This window comes from Macrobrachium nipponense, chromosome 24, assembly GCF_015104395.2.
Source record: "Macrobrachium nipponense isolate FS-2020 chromosome 24, ASM1510439v2, whole genome shotgun sequence".
NCBI classification, from domain to species: Eukaryota; Metazoa; Arthropoda; class Malacostraca; order Decapoda; family Palaemonidae; genus Macrobrachium; species Macrobrachium nipponense.
Window position 1 is genome coordinate 68,533,511 of NC_061091.1, and position 15,029 is coordinate 68,548,539.

Consider the following 15,029-nt stretch of genomic DNA (forward strand, 5'->3'; position numbering starts at 1 on the left):
AGAGCGGGAGCAAAAGGGACGTTAGTCCTCTGACCTAGACTGAGACGAATGGGAATGCCCTGCCAAAACCGAACTCCTAGACGGCCTACCGGGCAACGATCTCCGTGATTGCTGCTGAGCAGGGGGAGGAGGAGGGTGGGACGTCTCCAAGAATGAGACTGACTTTGACACAGCCTGGTGCACTAACCTGTCTTTTGTGTCAGCCTGGCGTCTGTCTATCGTATCCTCCAGCTGTCCGAGGGAACAGGAACTGAGATTCTAAAAGGTTCCCATTCCTTAGCTCCAACAATGACTCAGGGTCAACCAATCTTACTGTCCTGTACAAAGCTGCATCTCTTCTGATTAGAAAAAGATTAGCCCACAAATTGACACTGAGGTGTGCGAGATACGAGAACGCCTTGCCCCCAGATTGCAACAAACTGGCAAGAGAAGAACCACTCACCAACCCCTCTGGGGACCTGTCAGACGTTATCTTGGCAATGACCGTCGACCAGAAGTCCAACCATGACACAGTCTGTAACATGGAGGCTGCTGTAGACTCCAAAGCTGAGGCATCCTGCTGAGACAAGGATGGTGCCACCAACCTCACCTGCTCCAAAGTCAACCCTGGCTCAGACGAATGACGTCTGGGTTAAGATGATGAGACAACAAGTAGGCTGAGTTCATAGCATAATACTTACTAGTATACCTCTTGAGTGGAGGGGGAAGGAACTTGGAAGAACCCCTTGACCAAAGAGACCCGTTTCGATCTGGAATGGAGGTGTTCACCTTATGCAAGACTAACTGGACATGCCCCGATAAGGGAAGCTGAAATGAGGACTTGGGATCTTGCATAGCCCCCAGCAAGGCTTCCAAGCAAGGAGTAAAAGACGACCGAGCCCGAGTCCTGCTCTCCAAATTGTTGAACCCACGAATGAGATCAACAACTTTGGTAAAGGAAGACAAAAACTCTTGTGTGTCTCCTTCCTCCTGCTCCGGCAACGGAGACCGACGACGAGAAGAAGATGCAGGCTTATCTAACATGCCTTCCTTGTGTAGACCAACAGAAGAGCCAGCAGCCAAACAGTGCAAAATGCTGGTCGACCTGTCTGGGCTGGAGCCAAGCGCCAACTCCTGCGATGAACCAACCGTAACACTAGGAACATACTACGCACACTCCCAATAGATGACTGGAGTACGTGGCCACGTACGCGTCTATGCGGAGCGGATGCACGTACGGACAGCATCAAGGGTAAGGGGAGACGAACACTCCTGCTGCACTACTTCTATGTTCACAACCTTTGATCTCTTCACAGGTGCCTTGAGATCCTTTCGACGACGAGTAGGCCCTGGTGCCGAAGAAGCGGAAGAATCAGCAACATGCGCACGAACGTGCAAGGTTGCAACACACTCAGGACTTGATGCAGAGGATGAAGCAACCACTGCAGATTGCACAGGGGATGAAACACTAACACTCGTAGACGAAGAAAAGGCAGAGTCCTTAGCCTTCCAACACTAGATACGCTGATGCAGCGGAGATGTGGGAGAAGGAGAGGATGACAGCACTAACTCCTTCACATTCTCTTGGCAAGAAGTGGAGGCCACGATGCAACACGCTTGCTCCCAGTCTTTCGCACTGACATGGCTGCAAACCTATCTTCCAAAACAGAGTCCAATCTCTTAAGAACCGCCTGACATGAAGCCTCAGACATATCAGCAAGAGAGGGTGCAGATGACATGGAAGGGAGATGGAGCATACTGGATGGCAGCAATGACATCACGGGAACAAACAATGATGACACAGAAGAGCGAGGCAGCACAGCAGAGGGAACTGGGGATGAACGTCATTGATGGAAGTGACGTCACCAGCAGCACTGACTCACGGCTTCCCCTCGACCCGAGGAGGTGGGAGGTGCCACTGGCGGAGAGATACAAAATGGCTGACCCCATGTCATCACCAGCAGCGCTGACGTCACGGCTTCTCCCTGACTCTAAGAAGCGGCAAGCGTCAGTGGCGGAGCAATACAATATGGCTGGCCCCGTCTACCAATGAAGACGAGGCCAGGGGGAGGGGAGAGTGCTTGGGTAGCTTTGGGGGGGTGAGGCGAGCATCCATGAAGTGCTTCGGCAAACCCTCCAAGGAGGGCGAACCCCGTATCCCAAGTGACCCCCAGAGTGCCGCCAGTTTGGATGCCTCTGAATCTGAAACAAAAGAAACTGATGAAGAGCCTCCTCCCTCGCAGGAAGTAAGTTAACTCCCGAGGAAGAGGGGGTGACTACACAATAAATCAGCCTGAGGGCCTCCCGATACTTCCAATTACGAATCGATGGGAGAAAAGGAAGGAGACAAAGGCACAATGACACTAGCATGGGGTGTGACTGCAACAGGAGACGAAGCATCAGGGTGAGGAGATGAAAATCCCTCCCACGAAGGAAGGGTAGAAACTCTACGATGCTCCCTCTTACTATCAAATAACTTCCACTGCTCTCTAGGCCACGCACAACATTCCGGGCAAAGATTCATTATGGTACAAACATTAGCACAACACCTACCGCATGTGGAGTGTGGGTCTGTCGCTGAAGAAGCCAGGAAACAAGAAGACAGGAAACATGATATTGTTATGATACAATAAAGTTTGTTCATACTTACCTGGCAGATATATATATAGCTGTATTCTCCGAAGTCCGACAGAATTTCAAAACTCCCGGCAAACGCAGCGGTAGGCCAGGTGGTTAGTACCCACCCATTCCCGCCGCTGGGAGGCAGGTGTCAGGAACCATTCCCATTTTCTATTCAGATTTTTTAATGTCATTGTCCCCGAGGGGAGGCTGGGCGGGTACTTGATTATATATATCTGCCAGGTAAGTATGAACAAACTTTATTGTATCATAACAATATCATTTTGTTCATGACACTTACCTGTCAGATATATATATAGCTGATTCCCACCATTGGAGGTGGGGAGGGACAGAATAAAAGGATTTTGGGAAACATTTCACATGCAGATGATAGACATCTTGGTTCCTTACCTGTTAGCGTAGCTGACTTCGTGATACTGTCACCCAAGTCTGCTTTTTGCTTTACTAGAGTCTCCAGCAAGGACATGACCTGTATAGCTGGTGAGATCTAGATGATCTGACAACGGGGGCGTGACCACAATGTGTCTAGACCATATTGACCATACTTTAAGGGCAGCGAAGCAAAGAAAAAACCACACCTGACCTAGCCTAGCAAAGTTAGTCCCCAAAACTTTTAAGGCTAAAATAAAGGGAAGTCGCCTCTAGCGGTTGACCCTACAACCAAAAAAACCAACAACCATAAAATAAAAGCACACCTATCATTTTCTAAAGGATTGATTCGTGCCACTTCCCGTACCCAAAACTGAATCATGCTGATATGTATGGTCCAAGCGAAAAGCAGTTCTCATATGTCACTTTCACATCCCTGAGGTAGTGTGAAGCGAACACAAGAGTTGCTTCGCCAAAATGTGGTGCTCACAATATCGCTGAGCGCCATATTCTTCTGAAATGCCATCGAAGTGCGACAGCTCTAACTTCATGAGCATTGACTTTCAGAATTTTCAGATCACTATCTCGGGCAGGACGAATGGGCCTCCCTGATGGTGCTTCTCAAGAAGAACGCTAAGGCATTCTTAGACATAGGTAAATCAGGTCTTTTCACAGAACACCAAAGATTGTCTGATTGACCTCTAATTTGTTTGTTCTATCCAGATAGAATTTTAGAGCTCTGACAGGACACAGGACTCTTTCTGGCTCTCGACCAACAATCCCTGTTAATCCCTTGATATCAAAGTTTTTAGCCAGGGATTGGAAGGATTTTCGTTTTTAGCTAAAAAGGAAGGACTCAAGGAACAGACTGCATTGTGTCCCCTAAATCCAACATTTTGCTAATTGCTTGAACCTCACTCACCTCTTCGCAGTGGCTTAGGGTGGTTAGAAAGAGGGCCTTCTTCGTTAAATCTTTCAGCGAAGCCTCGTGTAAAGGTTCAAAGGGACTCGCCATTAAAGATTTTAGAACTATGTCCAAATTCCACGAAGGTGTTTTAACCTGTGGAACCTTTGATGTTTCGAAGGATCTCAGAAGATCGTGAAGATCCCTATCTTTCGTCAAATCTAGGCCTCTATGACGGAAGACTGTTGACAGCATACTCTTATATCCTCTAATTGTTGATACTGCCAACTTGTCTACATTCCTAAGATGTAACAGGAAATCGGCGATTTGGCTCACAGAGGTCTTGGAGGAGGAAATGCCCTCTCTCCACACCATCTTCTAAAAACAGCCCACTTAGACTGGTAGACAGATTGAGAGGAAGCTCTCTCGCGGTGGCGATAGCTTTTGCCACCTCTCCTGAAAACCCTCTCGCTCTTGCCAGTTTCTGATAGTCTGAATGCAGTCAGACTCAGAGCGAACGGGTTTTGGTGATATCTCTCGAAGTGGGGCTGTTTTGAGAAGATCGGGTCTTACTGGTAGGATTCTTGGGAAGTCCACTAGTAGGGACATGACCTCTGTGAACCACTCGCTTGCTGGCCAGAATGGTGCGACCAGTGTCATCCTTGTTCCTTCCGACGCTGCTAACTTCCTTGTTACTTCTCCCAGAAGTTTGAACGGGGGAAAGGCGGCGTACATCATCCACGTCCAGTCCCAAGCATTGCGTCTACTGCTACTGCTTCCGGGTCGATGATCGGTGAACAGTAAAGAGGCAGTCTCTTCGTTTTCGAAGTCGCGAAGAGGTCCACTATGGTCGTCCCCATAGTCTCCATAACTGTTGAAAATTAATTGATTTCGACGGCTTAAAATGTCTGCTCTGACATTCTGGACCCCTGAAAACAAATCTTGTCAGGAGAGTTATGTCCTCTCCTCTGACCATAACAGGATCTCTCGCTATCTTGTAGAGAGAACGAGAGTGTCCCCCCCACCCCCCCCTGTTTCTTGATATAAGAAAGGGCCGTGGTGCTGTCCGCGTTGATCTGGAACAACTCGGCCTATGATCGTTCTTGAAAGGCTAGAAGTGCTAAGCGAATTGCCTCTAACTCCTTGAGGTTGATGTGCCAAGGCTTCTGTTCTTTTCTCCAGAGGCCTGACACTTCCTTTCCCAGAGTTGCTCCCCAGACCTGTCATAGACAGTCTGTAAATAACACAAGGTCGGGGCTCTGAAGACAGAGGGACACTCCTTTCGACATCTTGGTGGGATCGAGCCACCATCTAGGTGTTTCTTGACCAACGGGGATATTCTCAAATTCGCCTCTAAGTTTTGTCTGTCCTGCCAATTTTCTGTTAGAAAAACTGTAGGGGCCTGAGATGTGTCTCCCTAGAGAAACAAACTTCTCCAGCGAAGAAAATGGTCCCCAGCAGGACTCATCCATTCCTTCGCCGAGCATGTTTCCTTCTCCAGGAAGGCTGACACTTTTTCTAAGCCTTTCCGCTGACGTTCTAGCGACGGAAAAGCCCGAAAAGCCACTGAATCCATCTGAATCCCCAGATACACGATGGACTGTGTTGGGGTCAGATGGGACTTCTCGTAATTGATCAGGAGGCCTAAAGATTTCGCCAACGTAACGTAGTCTGAAGGTCCTCCAGACACCTTGCTCTCGACGACGGACCGTATGAGCCAGTCGTCCAGGTCAAAGGGAGACTCGTATCTTCGAGAGGTGAAGCCACTTTGCCACACTTCCGCATGAGAAAAGTGAAAATCATGGGAGCTGTGCTCAGTCCGAAGCATAGAGGCTCTGAACTGGAAGACCTGTCCTCTTTAAAATGACCTGAGAAACTTCCTGGACTGGGGATGGATGGGGACATGGAAGTAAGCGTCTAGGAGATCTAATGACACCATCCAATCCCCTGGTCTCAAGGCCCTAGGACGATTGTGATGTTTCCATTTTGAAGCTTGCTTTCTTCACGAAAGGTTCAGGACTGCTGACATCTAGGACAGGCCTCCATCCCCCACTGCTTCGGAACCAGGAATAACCTGTTGTAGAAGCCTGGGGAATCTGTCAAGAGCACTCGTTCTACGGCTCTTTTCTCGATCATTTGATCTAATAAATCGAGTAGAATCTGTTTGCTTCTGCGGCTGATAAGCTGTGACAGGTCTATAGGCTTCAATGCTCAACGGAGGCATGGAGAGGAAGGGAATTTTGTATCCCTTCTCTATAATCTTGAGGGACCAGGTGTCCGTCCCCCTTGCTCTCCAAGCCTCTGCGAGAGAGAAAGTCTCCTCACCGGTGCCTGAAGTGCAAGGTTGTCACTTCTTTCCTCTTGCTTTGCGGGGGTTTGGGGGTTCTGCCTCTAGCAAAGCCCCTTCCTCGTGTAGCAGCTCTTGAGGTGCTTGCCACGAAAGGGCTTAAAATTCTTCTTTGGTACCTGAGCTACTCGAGAAGAATGATTGTGTCGCAGGAAGTCTAGATGATTGAGACAGCAAATCTTGTGTCGCTTTCTCTTTCAGGTTCACAGATAAATCCTTTACCATATTTCAGGAAAAAGATGGGAAGAAAAGGGGGCGAATAATACTCCGCTTTCTGCGTAGGGGAAACTGCTTTAGCCGTAAAACTGCAGAAAAGCGCTCGTTTCTTTAATATTTCCCGTAGTAAAGTGGGCAGCTAACTCATCCGAACCATCCCTTACTGCTTTGTCCATGCATGACAGGACGCTCGATAACTCTTCTAATGACAAGATTCTGGGCTCTTAGTTGCAAACCTAAAGCTCCCAAGCACAATCTAGGAAGTTGAATACTTCCAACGTCCTGTACAGTCCTTTGTTTTAGATGGTGATTCTATTTCCGGATAGTCCATGAAACCTTAGCCGAGGACAGGTAAGATCTTCTTGGTGCTCGACCAGGTTTGAGAAGTCACCTTGCGCAAGACGACGGAAGTCTCAACCCTGTTTCTTCTCCGGTCTCATACCATATACCGGCTCTCCCGTTTAGCTTAGCTGGAGGAAGCGCAAAGGACGTCTTTCCTTTCGTCTTCCTTGATTCCATCCAATCATTCATCCTCTTCAACGCTCTTTTAGTAGAAAGCGAAGCAGCCATCCTAACAAAACCCGGAGCTTTTCTCGTCTTGGATGAGGATAGTTGCGATGGCGGCGAGAGAGGAACTGGTGCTTGGAATTTTCCGAAACAATTCCTTCAGTAAGCGCGTTAACGTGCTATAATCAGTAGACGCTTCTGAAGGCTCTTCCTCTTCTGCAGGATGCGTATCGTTAGAAGACTCTCCTTGATCTGGCCGGTCCGAAGTTTCTTTAGCTAAACAAGAAGTGGTTCTCCTTTGAGGCTCTGTTCGTAAGGGGAGTTTCTATCCGCTGAAGGAATAGACGAGGACATGCGCGAATGATCCGCCGTTGTCTTTGAAAAACTTCAGACTCTCTTGTAAAGCCTCCTTGTCTTTTCGAAGTCATTAAAGGCAAAGGTTTCTTCAAAAGCCTCTTTGCGGGATTCCTGTCGATCTTCTCTCAGTTGAGTACGTTTCTCTTTCCGAGAATCCCGAATAGTCGGGTGTCTATCGTCATCGCGAGCGCCCTTGCTAAGGGAGCGAGACTTAGGACTCACAGGAAGTCGTGCCAATGAAAGCTTCCGATCCCGCTGGACTCTAGTGTCTATAAGACGCTTATCCATCAAAGAAGCGTCTCAAAAGCGTCCTGAAGCGGGACGTGCTCTAACGGACGTCGAGCGTCTTTCAAACTTCGCTAGGACGCTTAACCTGTATCGGGGCGTCCTCTCGAGCGTCCGGTGAGTCTTACGATCTCTCTTAACGCGTTGCGAGTTCTCATATTCTAAAGCACGAGCCTTTCGTCGATATTCGTACAGTATTTCCCTTCTTGAGGAGTAAGATCAGACACATAATCTAAACGTTGCTCTCTTCGAATCCTAGAGCCTTCTGGAACGTCCTGATACTTTTGGCGTTGGTAGGCTCTCTCATGATAGAAGCGTCGAGTTGATGCAGAAGTCCGTCGAACGTCGACACGAGGCTTCTCTTTGCTCGTTCTCAACCTCCTGAGAAAAGCGAGGGCCGCTTGTGCGACATCTAACGCTTCTGTCCCCATCGCCACTTCTGGACACTCTCTCCGGAAACACTTGCGTGTTCTCGGTTGAGTCTGAAGGATCCCGAAGAAGACGACGCAGGAGAGGCTAAAGAGCGAGGCGAAGCCGACAAAGGTTGTTTCGATCTTTTAACAGGAAGCCAAAGATCCTTTCTACGCCGATGAGGCCTCCTCTTCTCCCCTTGCGAAGAAAGCCGACAATCGTGACGCAATTGCCTACGAGTATCATTAGACGGTGAAGTTCCACGTTCAGGGGAGAAGGACTCATTATATCGCGAAGAAGGGCGAATTGGAGCCCTCTTCTTCCTTTGAACTCTAAGACGCTGATAGTTCTCAAAAGCGTCTTCATCAAGAAGACGTCCTGCCTCTCTTCTTAGGCGTCAATTCTTCGAAGTGTTCGGGTGATGATGAAAGAACAGGACGAGAAATAGGACGTGAAGCGTCCACTTCCTTAAAACCTCTCCTAAGAGGACGAGAAAGACGCTGGCCGCCTGTGCGACATCTAGTGTCAAACTCGTACTCCTCGTGAGAGGCCCTCTGAGAGCTCCATCCCCGGTCAGGAGAGGACGCCTCAGAGGACGACAAGCACTCCTTCAATATCCGTGCTCGATCACACGCTTCGGCAGCCTGGGAAGCGTCCACAGGATCTGCTGAGGGACGCCAGACTGGTGGGAATTTCCCGTAGCCCTCCTTCGGTTTTCAACATGTCATTCCTGAGTCCTGGGAGTCCGACAGAGGTCTATTCCTAGAGGCACTATGGACCGATCTGACGCCCCTCCACTACACTAGGGGCACTAATGTTTCCACTACACTTCACTGTGGTCTTCAATGCACTCACTTTCGATTCTAGTGCACGAATCGACTCCATGATGGAAGAAAGGGCAATACCTTCCGAAGCAATAACTTCATTGCCCGAAGGCAAATACACAGGGTTAGATGTAACAACCTCTACAGAGGTTAGAATGCGAATACTATCCTTACTCTTCACAGAAGCACTTCTGGAGGAAGATCTTCTGATTCTATCCCCTTTCACAAGGCTTTACGAACATACGAATCATAAGTCTTCCCCATTCATTTTCGGTCAACCTTTCACACTCTTTAACACCTATCATTCATCAACAAATATGATCTCTACATTTCGTGCATACTGTATGAGGATCCACCGAAGCTTTCGGTAGCCTCACCTTACACTCTAGCACAGTACACACTCTAAAACTAGTTGCAGAAGATCCAGACATATTAGAGAAATCCAAAACCAAATTCAAAGACAAACCACAATCGCGTATGCCAATCCACTGAGCAAGTTTCAAAAAACCAAGAGACAATCAAATACTCAAGTGAACAAAGAGTTTTCCAAAATCCTAGGCGGAGGTCTGTAAACAGTTGTTTACCGACCGGCGACAGAGAAAAATCTGAATAGAAAATGGGAATGGTTCCTGACACCCGCCTCCCAGCGGCGGGAATGGGTACTAACCACCTGGCCGACCACTGCGTTTGCCGGGAGTTTTGAAATTCTGTCGGACTTCGGAGAATACAGCTATATATATATCTGACAGGTAAGTGTCATGAACAAACTTAAGTTTCCAGTCATATATGTTGGCGAGGCCAGGAAGGAGCAGAAGAAGCCATAATACAAACACACACACACAGAATCAAAAGCGAAAACGGGCAATGAACGAGGTAAAAGGCCAAGAGAAGGCAACCGTGACTCTCACCCAAGCAGTTAAGATAAAGACTGAACACGGTGGCATGGGTGCGTGGTCCTTGACCAGTTTTCATCCGATATACGCATGCATAGCTAGATCTCACAAGATTCCTTGATTTTCATCTGCGATTTAACTGGATCCAGCCAGGCGCTAGAAAATTATCCTATTGGTAAGACCTCAGGTTTGTTGCTATGAAAAATACAAATTCTTAGAAAATTTGTCATTTTATGTACGACTAAAATGTGAAAATCGCAGGTGCAGTTCTTTTGTTTTGGTGTAGGCAGGTATTCCCTCCCACTACCAGGGCAGAAGGTTAAATAACAGCAAACGAGCTCAATTTATTTATGCCAGCTTCCAATGAAGGTTGTAAGCAGCAGCTCTTTAAATTTGGATGTTTTTTGTTTACCGGTTGTTTACAGGACTACTGGTGAAGTACCATACGATTCTTTTCATAGCCTTTGGCTTCTTGTTATTTAGTCAGACATTAGTTAAGAGACTTTTTGTATCTTTTGTAGGTTTTTTACTTTTGCTTTTCACCAATGATGTCTGAGTTAGGAGTGACAAGTACAGGCAGTACTAGGTTATCGGCGGGGGTTCCATTCCAATGGCTTGATGATAAGCAAAAATTGCAGATACTAACTGAAACTCGGCAATTGAAGGCACTTATTGGCACTGATAACATAAACGTGATAACTGGTTAATGGCACCTCTGTTAGGTCTGTATCAGCACTGATAACCAGGAATCGGCACATTTTGATACCTATTTCGGCACTAGGCAAGCGCCATAAAACCGGAATGCCAATAACTGGACACTGCCTGTATCTGTTACTGTAGCAAAGGTTGTAGGACAAGGTTGACCTCTGTTAAGTACAATGCACATACTGTTTGTACTAAGTGTAGGAATGAAAGTTACTTTCCAGAAGTAACATGTCTGAGTGTATAGGCTGGGATGAGAGACAGTGGAAGGTTTAGTCTTCTCATATTTTCATATTAGAGAAAGATAGGATACGTAAGGCAACTTCTACGTATTAAAGATCATTAGCTTTGTACTGAAGTATCTCCAGAGAAAGAAGACAGGAGCAGAGAAGCACAGAAAAATAAAATTACAAGTGGTTTTATACTTGCATAAAAGATTTTTATCTTTCACTCTTGTATGTGTCTAAAAAATGAGCATGGGTTCTTAGTTACATCTTTTCCACTTATTGTAATAAACAACAGCATCAGAGCCTAGAGCATATTCCATGATTACTGCATTACTGCCAGAAGTACAAAGCAAAATGACGCACCCCAACTTCCCTTCTAAGAGTTGCCACACTTGATTACAAGCAAAGCAAAGTCTTACTAGAAATGGGCTCATTTCTGGCAGCTTGGCACAGCCCGGCCCTAACACTGTTCAAATGATAATATCTCTCAAAATATTGAAGATAAATGTTTTCAGCAGATAAAACCTTTCATCTTTCAATTTCATCCCATACAAGATTTACTTTTAAAATATCTTAAATTCACATTTATATGTTTTAATTATTGCATTAGTCTCTAATGTTATTCAAATGCTAATAGTATCTCAAAAGTATTGAAGATGAAAGAAAAATGCTTGCGGCAGATAAAACCTTCTCATTAAATTTCATCTCATATAAGATTTATTTTTAAGATATCTTAAATTCACATTTAAATGATGTTTTAATTATTGCAATTCTGGCTGCCTGGCACAGCCTGGCCCTAATGCTGTTGAAATGCTAATATCTCTAAAAGTATTGAAGATAACAGAAAAAATTCCTTCAGCAAATAAAACTTTACATCTTTAAATTTCATCCCATATAAATATTTATTTTTAAAATATCATAAAATCACATTTTAATGATGTTAACCCTTTGATGGTTTAACTTGAAGCTTTGAAAGTTGCGTTTAGGGTGCCCTACTGGTACTATAAGTAAGTGTGGCCATGAAACTCTTTTTCATCTATTTCAGATAGAGATTACACGTCGTTCCAAAATACGAAAGTTTTTGTTTATCTTATACTTGTACTGTTGAATGTGTATGTGTGTGTGTGTATGTATATGTGTATGTGTGTGTGTATGTATGTGTACACAGTGTATATCCAAATGTCTGAATCTAGATAGCCAGGAATAATGTTTATTTTGCTTCATCATATGCCTGGCAATGCATACCACCTTCCTGAGCATATCCAATACTGTTTGTTTTGCTTCAAACCCTTCAAACCGAATCATAAGAGAAAGGTTGGGAATTGTGGTGGTTTGTGCGTACCACCTTCATGTATCCGGTACTGTGCAATGGTTTTGAATGGTGGTACTCTGTGTACCCCCAAACAAACTGTTAGTAAAGAAGGGTTTAAGATGTAAACAAATAGTAATAGCACTCAAGACAGGATATGTTAAAGTAATATTGCTTAAGACCAGTTCCATGTAAAAAAAACTTTACAAATTTTGGAAGCATCAGATCTTCATTAGTTATCTTACCCGCAGGATGTCAAAATCCAGCCGATGTGATGTTGCTGATATTAAAAAAATGCAAGCAGATGAAGTGCAGCAGCCACTCCGTATCCTTGAGCTGTACAGTGGGATAGGTGGAATGCATGTTGCAGCCAAAGGTATGAAATAGTATTTTGGTTTGTATATTTAATGAAGTTCAATATGTTTTTTATGTGGAAATGGATGCACAAAAGAGAATTGTTTTTTATCTTTATTTGTAAATTAATGTTAGTACCCTTCAGGGAGGCGATAAGAATATAAGTGCCTAATCCTGCATGGGATAGAAAATTGTCTTAGCTGAACTTATTTTGTTTTAATGTCAGTCTTCTTTTTTTTTCTATATCCGAAGTTGTTTTCTGCCTTGTTTTTCTATCTCCTTTTTGATATAAACATTATTTTTACAGAAAGTGGACTTCTGTTTGATATTGTTGGGAGCTATGAAATTAACACTACAGCACTTGAAGTATATCGGCACAATTTTCCAAAGACTCCCAAGGCCTACAATATCATGGGGTTGACTTTAGATAATCTGGAATCTCTTTCTCCAGATATTATAATGATGAGTCCCCCTTGTCAGCCTTTTACCAGGTAGGTGAGATCCTTTATTTCCATCATAATTACAAATTGCTTTCATGCCACATTCACATTTCTCAACTTAATGTTGCTTGCTTTAAAGTTTTGTTCAGAAACAAGAAAGTGAAAATTTGAGCTAGATGACATTGAAGTAATTGAACAACTGGGTGGGGAAAAGACTAAAGTAAGGGAGAAGAAGTAAAATACAAAAAGCAGTGCAGCTGAGGTTAATGGGGACTTAATGCTGTTCAAGGCGTATTGTAAATGGTTACCTCTTGTGGAATGTGGAATTATTCTCACCTTTTTGTGTCAATATATGCTTTAGTCATCTCAAGGTGTTTAAAATACTTAGTTATGATTGGCTGCTTATCTTAACCCTTAAGCGCCGAGCCGGTATTTCCGAAATGTCTCCCGTATGCTGGCGGCGTTCGCGAGTGAGCGCCAAAGCGGAAAATTTTTTTTTTTCAAAAAATCACATCACACTTAATTTTCAAGATTAAGAGTTCATTTTTGGCTCCTTTTTTATCATTGCCTGAAGTTTAGTATGCAACCATCAGAAATGAAAAAAAATATTATATATAAATATATTGGAATATATGACAGCGCAAAAAAAAATTTCATACAGTAACCTCCCCGTTAACACGAGGGTTACGTTCCTGGAGATGTCGTGTTAGCCGAATTCGTGTTAACAGGGAAGTATTTCTCCATAAGAAATAATGGAAATAAGGGGGTTAACGTTCCAGGGCAATGGGAAACTTACTCTATTTTGGGATTTTGCCAGAAAAAAAACTTTATTTATATATTTATATATATTTAAAGGTCATAGAAACAATAAAAACACACATTCTTACCCTAGTTGTATTTATTTAAGAAAATACTGTTCAGTATAGTTGTAACGCACATAAACTAGTAAACACTATGACGCATCACTCCAGTCCCCACGCTCACCCCCCTCTCCCTCCTCACTCCACTGTCCTTCCTCGTCCCGCTCTCTCTTCTCACCCCCCCCTCTCCCTCCTCACCCCCCTCTCCCTCCTCACTCCACTGTCCTTCCTTGTCCCGCTCTCTCTCCTCACCCTACTCTCTTCCCTCGGCCTTCTCTCGGCAAGAGAGAGAGAGAGCGCGGGAAAGGTGGGGTGAGTCAGACTCTCGCCACACCTCCCGCGCTCTTGCTCTCAGCGGAAAATTCAAATCGTGTAACATCGAATATTACGTGTTAGCAGAATTTTTCTGTATGATTTTGAACTCGTGTAAGATCGAAATCGTGTTAACAGAACTCGTGTTAACGGGGAGGTTACTGTATATAATTGTATACAAATTGCACTGTGAGCAATGATTTTGGTATATAACAAATTGTAAAATGATCAAAGCAACACAGAGAAAATATCGCAATATGATGCATGAATTCGTAACGAGCGGACGTAAAAAAAGCTGTTTTCAAAAATTCACCATAAATCAAAATATTGTGCTAGAGACATCCTGTTTGTTGTAAAATGAAGGTAATTGATTAAATATTACCAGACCACAAGTTTTGTAGCTTACAATTGCAGTTTTTGACCATTTTGGTCAGGTTAAAGTTGACTGAAGGTCGAATTTTTCCCATTTATCGTTATTTATATGAAAATGTTTCAAAACAGATAAAAGCTACAACCGTGAGTTATTTTTAGTTGTATTCTACATGAAATTGCGCACATTTTCATATATAAAACTTTATGTAACGGCTAATTTAAAATGGTGCAAACATTACGACAATCGGACAAAAAATTTATGATTTTGTCGGGAGTTGCCGGTGCGGACGTAAGGAAAAAGTTTTTTTCATAACTTCACCATAAATTGAATTGAAATATTGTGCTAGAGACTTCCAATTTGTTGCTAAATAAAGGTAAATGATTAAATATTACTAGAATGTAATAGATTTGGCTTACAATTGCCTTTTTTTACCATTTCAGTCGAGTCAAAGTTGACCGAAGGTTGAATTATCGTTATTTATATAAAAATATTACAAAACTGATAAAAGCTACAACCATGGGTTGTTTATTGTTGTATTCTACATGAAATTGCGCACATTTTCATATATAAAATGTATGTAACGGCAAATATAAAACTGCAAACATTACGACAATCGGACGAAAACATTCAAGATTTTTTTCGGAAGAGTTACTGCACGGACGTAAGGAAAATGTTTTTTTTTTCATAAATTCACCATAAATTGAAATATTGTGCTAGAGA

At 44.1% G+C, this 15,029-nt stretch overlaps 1 protein-coding gene across 4 annotated transcripts in view; it reads left to right on the plus strand.

The window, feature by feature from the left end:
- LOC135205757 (tRNA (cytosine(38)-C(5))-methyltransferase-like) overlaps positions 1 to 15,029 on the plus strand; it is a 71,534-nt gene that overhangs the window by 24,749 nt on the left and 31,756 nt on the right. For all 4 annotated transcript variants that reach the window (XM_064236884.1, XM_064236885.1, XM_064236886.1 and 1 more), the window contains 2 exons: positions 12,222 to 12,346; positions 12,632 to 12,815. In XM_064236884.1, coding sequence (XP_064092954.1) covers positions 12,222 to 12,346; positions 12,632 to 12,815 — 309 coding nt within the window. The remainder of the gene's footprint in view (positions 1 to 12,221; positions 12,347 to 12,631; positions 12,816 to 15,029) is intronic.